Raw genomic sequence first — 6,470 nt, forward strand, 5'->3', positions numbered from 1 at the left:
AAGTCTTCAAGACATCAACAGCTAATTGGAGTTGTTTTGTAGTTTAGCTAAGCAGGAAGATTTTAAAGTGGAAGTCATGAAAAATATATATCTTTTGATGAAAGGGAATGATTTACACAGAGTCTTGGGATGCAAGAGGGTCAGGGCGCAAAGGATGTGGATTCAAAGACAAGGGGGCAAAAGACATTAGTAGCATTTAATCATTGACCAATGGAACAGTTATCAGGTGATTCAATAGCATGTGCTATAATTTTAACAGTGACTGAATTTTAGAGTCAAAACTACAACATTCCCACCACAGTCAATTCACACCCACACCCAGGCAGAGATGAGGGGACACATCAAGAGCTGGCTGTGGAAAGGTCCCTCTCCCAAGTTCTCTTTGTTGGCAGGGAAACACTCCCCAAATGCCTTTGTGTTTTCCAACAGACAAGGGTCACAGCTGGAGGAGTGTTTGTTGAGAGGGATCAGAATTGTCCTGGGCATCAGCGAGGGTTTTTGGAGTGTCACAAACTGGAGGGTTCCCGAGCTGGGAGAGGCTGCCAGAGGTGTCCCACTGAGAGGGAGGTGCTGGGGAGCTGCCAGGGCCTCCCTCAGCCCTGCTGGTTGTGGGCTCCCAAGGGGACTGGCTTTAGTTATCTGCTGAATTTCCATCCTGGTGTCAGGAATGACTGGAGTTTCCGAAATATTTGAGAATTCTATCCAAACTGTTCCATTTGGGTTGCAATTCAGGCAGGGAATATTCCAAGGCTTTCAGGATTATCCTGTGTTCCCCAACTTTTCCACTCTGGATTGTTCCCACCTTTATCATCCAGGAGCACCTGGTCCAGTTCAGGGACACTTCCTGGTCCAGTCCAGGGGCTCTTCAGCTGGTTTGGTCAAGGCTTGTCAGGAGCTCCTGAGATCATTCTTATAAGAAGGATGGGGACAGCTTACTTGTAATAAGACAAGTGATAATGGTTTTCAACTACAAAAGAGTAGATTTGAACTTGATATAAAGAAAGAAATTTTTTACACTGAGGGTGGTGAAACACTGGCACGGGTCACCCAGAGAGGTCATAGAAGCCCCAGCCTTGGAAACATTCAAGGCCAAGTTAGAAAGGGCTGGGAGCAACCTGATCTAGTTGAACGTGTCCCTGTTCATTGCAGGGGGGTTGGACTAGATGACCTATAAAGGTTGCACCTGACTCAAACTATTTAGGATTCTATAGTTCTTTCTTATCCAGCAGAGCCAAGGCTGACAAGGATCCCACAGCTTTCAGACCCAGCTGAGCGTCCCCTTTGATGGCCCATCTGGCAGCTCTGCTAAAAAGCTGCTGCAAAGAACCTCCAGATCTAAAGGAGCTTTTGTGCTGGGCTCAGCTGTGGCTCTCAGGGCTGGGGGTTGGCTTTTGGCTGCCAGGTGCCCAACAAGGCTCTCTCACTCCACCTTCTCCTTCTCCACTCCCCTTGGTGCTGCAGGGTTGTTTCTCCCACATTTCTCTTACTTCTCTCTCAGTTCCAGCACCCTGGATTTTATCCTTTCTCCAAAGGATTATCACAGAGGGGCCTCTGGAATTGCTTATTGGCTCAGCTTTGGGCACTGGCTGGTCCATTTTGGAGCCACCTGAAACTGGCTCTCTCTGACACAGAGTCAACTCTTGCTCTCCTCTTCCCTAAGGGAAACCTGCAGCCCCCTCCCTGCTACCAAACATGATCCACAGGGTCATTCAAGTGCCCAGGAATACAGGAGGTCTTTGATCCCATTATTCCTCAGGCTGCTTAAACAAGACTTTGTCCTCTTCCTGTCCCTGACTGCAGGTTCTTTCTGTCAGAGCAGAGTTGGGCTGGACCTCAGCCGTGCTTTGCTCCAGAGCCTGCTGGGGTGGGGGCAGATGGCAATGGAAGAGTTGGTTTGGACTGGATGATCTTTGTGGGTCCCTTCCAACTCAGCATATTCTGTGATTCTGTGTTTGTTTGGGTTTAGTTTGGTTGTGTTTAATCTTTTTGCCCCTCTTTTGAATTGCTTTTCCTCTGACCCGTTTGTTTTTCCTTCATTGTCTTGGGCCTTGCTGGGCACCTGATGGTAAGACAAGTTTATCCAACTCAGTCATCTTGACCACATTTTTTGTCCAAGTCACCATTAACTAGACGAGGTTTCTCACAGACTCGCTGCAACTTGGCATCATCCACAAAGGAGTGGAAAGTGCATTTCATCCCATCACCCAGAGACATAATAAAGATGTTCCATAGGAATGGTCAAGGGCTGGTCCCTGATGGATGTCACCTGGGAGTTGCTGCCAAGAGGAATTTGTGCCATGACTTTTGAGCCTCATCAGTCATTCAACTTCCCACCCACCACATGTTTCACTTGTCCAGTCCAGCTGTCACGAGTCTGGCTCTAAGGAGACCACAGGAGACCATGTCAAGGGCCTTGCTAAAGTCTGGGCACAGAACATCCCCTTCATTTCCCTCCCACAGGGGTTCTGCAATCCATACCTTGTCCTTCCCATGCCTGGCAATGGCTGCAGGAGGACTTGCCCTATCCCCTTCCCTGCTGAGCCTGAGCAGTGTGGAACTCTCCCAACCCTCCTTGCTGTCCTGTTTGCAGACTGGTTCCATGTCTGCCTTTTCCAGGGCCCCAGGAAGCTCTGGGATGGCTCTGGCCTTTCCAAGGATTTGGGAGAGGTCTCCCAGTGACACTGCCCAGCCTTCTAAATATCCCTGACACCAAAAGCTTTCCTGTTATCCCACAGTTTCAGTTTAGTGCTCAGGACACAACACATATTCTCATGGTTCTTCAGGAGAAAATTAGAAGTGATTTCGTTATAGTGGTCAACTGGTGGAGCAGCCCAGTCTGGTCTGGCCCCACAGCAGTGCCCAGCCCAGGGTACTGCAGAGCTCTGGGCACTCCCTCCACAGTCCCAGCCCCTCTGAAGGGCACAGCAGCTCCTGGGGCACAGAGAGGAGTCTCAGCATCCCCATCAGCTCAGGGGCTGGACACTCAGTATGGCAGGAGGAAATGGAGGTCAGGGAAACTGCAGGAGCCCTGGTGTCACCTCCAGGAGATGCCCAGCACAGCCTGACTGTGCCCCTCAGTACCAGTCCCTCTGCCCAGCCCAGCCCAGAGTCCTGGCCCAGGGACAGAGCAGCCTGTCCCCAGGGGGGCTGCAGAAAGAGGTTTCTCTGTGTCAGGGATTCCTCTCTGCAGGCCCAGAAATGCTGCCTTGCTCTTCTGCAGGGACATCCCTTTGCCCAGGTCAGTGTGTCCAGGCTGCCTTGGCCAGTTGCAGATCCCAGCCTGGGATCCCTGCAGGGCCCTGAGCTGGAGGTGCTGCTCTGCACAGGGAGGGGCTGTGGCACCCTGGGCTGACCCTGCACTGGCCATGCCGGTCAGGGTGGGGAGCAGACCCAGCAGGATGGGGATCACTCCTCTCCACCCTCTGCCATAGTCCTGGGAGGCTCAGTAGCCAAGAACAAGGCTGGGCAGGACCATGGGCTGTTTCCAATGGCACAAAGGGCAGGGCAGGGCTCCACTCCATGCAGCCTGGGAGCTGGAGAGTTCTTCAGGACACTCTCCTGGAAAGCCCACCCCTGGTTTTGGTACAGCCCCCCCTGAACTGGGGAGGCACAAGGGGAGTTCACTGCAGGTGAGACAAGTCACTGGCCAGAGTCCTTTCTCTGTTCCTGCTGGGGCCCCTGGGGTTGCAGAACTCTCCTTTACAAGTTCACAGGCAGATTTAGGACTTGATCTCTGGTAACTCCACCCTGGGCAGGATTCTGCTCCAGGGCTCCATTCCCTGCTGACTGGATGGGACGGGCTGTCCCTGCAGATCCTCTGTGCTCTCCTGCACTTCCTGATTTCCTACAGACAAGTCCTCACCTGCAATCAGAGCCCTCATAAGCTGCAGAGCCACAGGCAGGTGACTTGGAGATCATTTGTCACCTCCATTGGCCATCGGCCACCAACACACAACATCTGAACCAGCCCTCAGTCCCTGCAGTCCCAGTGGGTCCCTGACCTCCCTGCACTGTCTCCATGGAGAAACAAGCAAAGTAACAAGACTTTTGAGAGTCTAATCCTTGGACTTCTTCTCTATACCAGTGTTGGGAAAAGACCTCAGCCTTCAGGAAGTGCCTGGAGGGGAACCCCTTTGCTGCTGGAACTGCTGTTGTGGAGCCCAGCCCTGTGCCAGCAGTGCCCAGGGCCTGTCCCTGCCTGTGCTCACAGGCCTGACCCACAGCAGGACAGTGACTGAGCTGCCAGAGCACTCAGGCCTTGGGCACGGACAGGAAAGGAGAGGGTGGGAGTGCAAAGAGAGCAGCTCTGAACAGACCCAGTTCTGGGGCTCCCTGGCAGTGCTGGGACTCTTTTCCCCTCCACATCTGCAAATGTGGAAATGTCCTCCAGCTTCAGGGGAGGTCTTGGAGGAAGAATCTGGAAAAAAGAATTTGTGTCCTTTCTTCCACTCAGAGATTGTGATTCCTCATGTAAAAACTAACACAGGGAGGATATTTGACAAATACCTTGCTGCACAAACTTTTATTTTGTTTAAATGCACACAGAGCATGATTCCTGATTAGTACATTTTGTGGGTCAAAAAAAAGAGGTAGAGTGAATTATATGGGATGAAGAATAAAATTTCAGTGTTATTAACATTAACAGATAAACAAAAAAAGAAAGCCCACAATCATTATCAGAAGACTTAGAAGGCAGGCTGGGCCCAAAATATGTTACACAATGAGTGTTCTGAAAAAAAAAAGATGCAGTTTATTGCTTCTCAAAAAACATGTAGTTATCAGTTTCCTTAGGGTATCCTTGAGCTCCTGGTTCCTGAGGCTGTAGATTAGGGGGTTCAGTGTTGGAGGAACCACCGAGTACAGAACTGACAGAGCCAGATCCAGGGATGGAGAGAAGATGGAGGGGGGCTTCAGGTAGGAAAATGTGCCAGTGCTAAGAAACAAGGAGACCACAGCCAGGTGAGGGAGGCACGTGGAAAAGGCTTTGTACCGTCCCTGCTCAGAGGGGATCCTCAGCACAGCTCTGAAGATCTGCACATAGGAGAAAACAATGAAAACAAAGCACACCAAAACCACAAAAGCAGAAACCACCATGAGCCCAATTTCCCTGAGGTAGCCTGAGTGTGAGCAGGAGAGCTTGAGGATGTTTGGGATTTCACAGAAGAACTGGCCCAGGGCATTGCCCTGGCACAGGGGCAGGGAAAATGTATTGGCTGTGTGCAACAGAGAATAGAGAAAGGCAGCGGCCCAGGCAGCTGCTGCCATGTGGGCACAAGCTCTGCTGCCCAGGAGGGTCCCGTAGTGCAGGGGTTTGCAGATGGCAACGTAGCGGTCGTAGCACATGATGGTGAGGAGGGAAAACTCTGCTCCAAAAAAGAAGACAAGCAGAAAGACCTGTGCAACACATCCTGTGTAGGAGATGGTCCTTCTGTCCCAGAGGGAGTTGTCCATGGCTTTGGGGACAGTGGTGCAGATGGATCCCAGGTCTGTGAGGGAGAGGTTGAACAGGAAGAAGCCCATGGGGGTGTGCAGGTGGTGGTCGCAGGCTACGGCGCTGAGGATGAGGCCGTTGGCCAGGAGGGCAACCAGGGAGATGGCCAGGAAGAGCCAGAAGTGCAGGAGCTGCAGCTCCCGCCTGTCTGTGAATGCCAGGAGGAGGAACTGGGTGAAGGAGCTGCTGTTGCACATTTGCTACCTCTTGGTGTGGGGCACTATTCAAGGAGTAAATACCAGCAATACATTAGCAAGAAACTTCCTGAGAAAAAGCAAAGCCATTTCCCAATACTCCCCTCCCTGTTACACTCCCCCACCTGTTTTCCTTTTCTAGGAGTCTCTCCTTCAGCTCCAGGGCTGGAGCCCTGGTTGGGGTTCATTACATCTTCCATGAGGAGCAGACCCTCTGCCCACTGGCTGTGAGGAGTCAGCTTTGCTCTGCACCTGTGGGGTCATGGGCATGGTGGGCACAGGGACCTGTCCTGGTGTTCAGCTGTGACCGATGAAACTGCTCCCACTGCAAAAGGGCTTGTCAGCATCTGCACTCCCAGTTTCTGAGAAAAACCAGGACAGCAGAAGGCAGTGTCACAGGTTTGTTTTGTTTGGGTTTGTTTTGTTTTTTTTTTTTTCTACTCCCTCATCTCTGCTGAGGAGTGTTCCTGGATGTCAGAACCCCTCAGTACTACTGATACACTCAGGGAGAACAGAGCAGGTCCTGCCAGGCAGGAGGATTGTCTGGGGCTTAGTGCAGAGTGAGGGGACCTGGTCTGTCCCTCTCTCTTGTTCCAAACTGCCCTGGCTTTGCTCCTTCCTGAGATGGAGATTGATCACACTCCCAGTTTGGTCTGAAAAGCCACCAGACACTGTTGAGACCAGAGGGATCCATCCTACACCCCTCAAGGTCTCAGCCTGTCTCAAGGGCTCAACACCCCACTTGGAGCCAAGGACACCTGTGGCTCATCTCTCCAACCCAACAG

General features: G+C 51.8%; 1 protein-coding gene across 1 annotated transcript; it reads right to left on the reverse strand.

The window, feature by feature from the left end:
• Positions 1-4,713: 4,713 nt before the first annotated feature.
• LOC113940521 (olfactory receptor 14J1-like) lies at positions 4,714-5,694 on the reverse strand. The gene has a single exon (XM_027631672.1). It carries the CDS (start codon positions 5,686-5,688, stop codon positions 4,714-4,716), a length of 975 nt encoding a protein of 324 aa, XP_027487473.1. The 5' UTR covers positions 5,689-5,694.
• Positions 5,695-6,470: the final 776 nt, after the last annotated feature.

The sequence above is a fragment of the Corapipo altera genome, unplaced genomic scaffold (genome assembly GCF_003945725.1).
Source record: "Corapipo altera isolate COAL_440 unplaced genomic scaffold, ASM394572v1 60239, whole genome shotgun sequence".
Lineage (NCBI taxonomy): Eukaryota > Metazoa > Chordata > Aves > Passeriformes > Pipridae > Corapipo > Corapipo altera.

Coding starts and splice junctions, on each gene's coding strand:
- LOC113940521 (XM_027631672.1), bottom strand. CDS start 5,688: ATGTGCAACAGCAGCTCCTTCACCCAGTTCCTCCTCCTGGCATTCACA.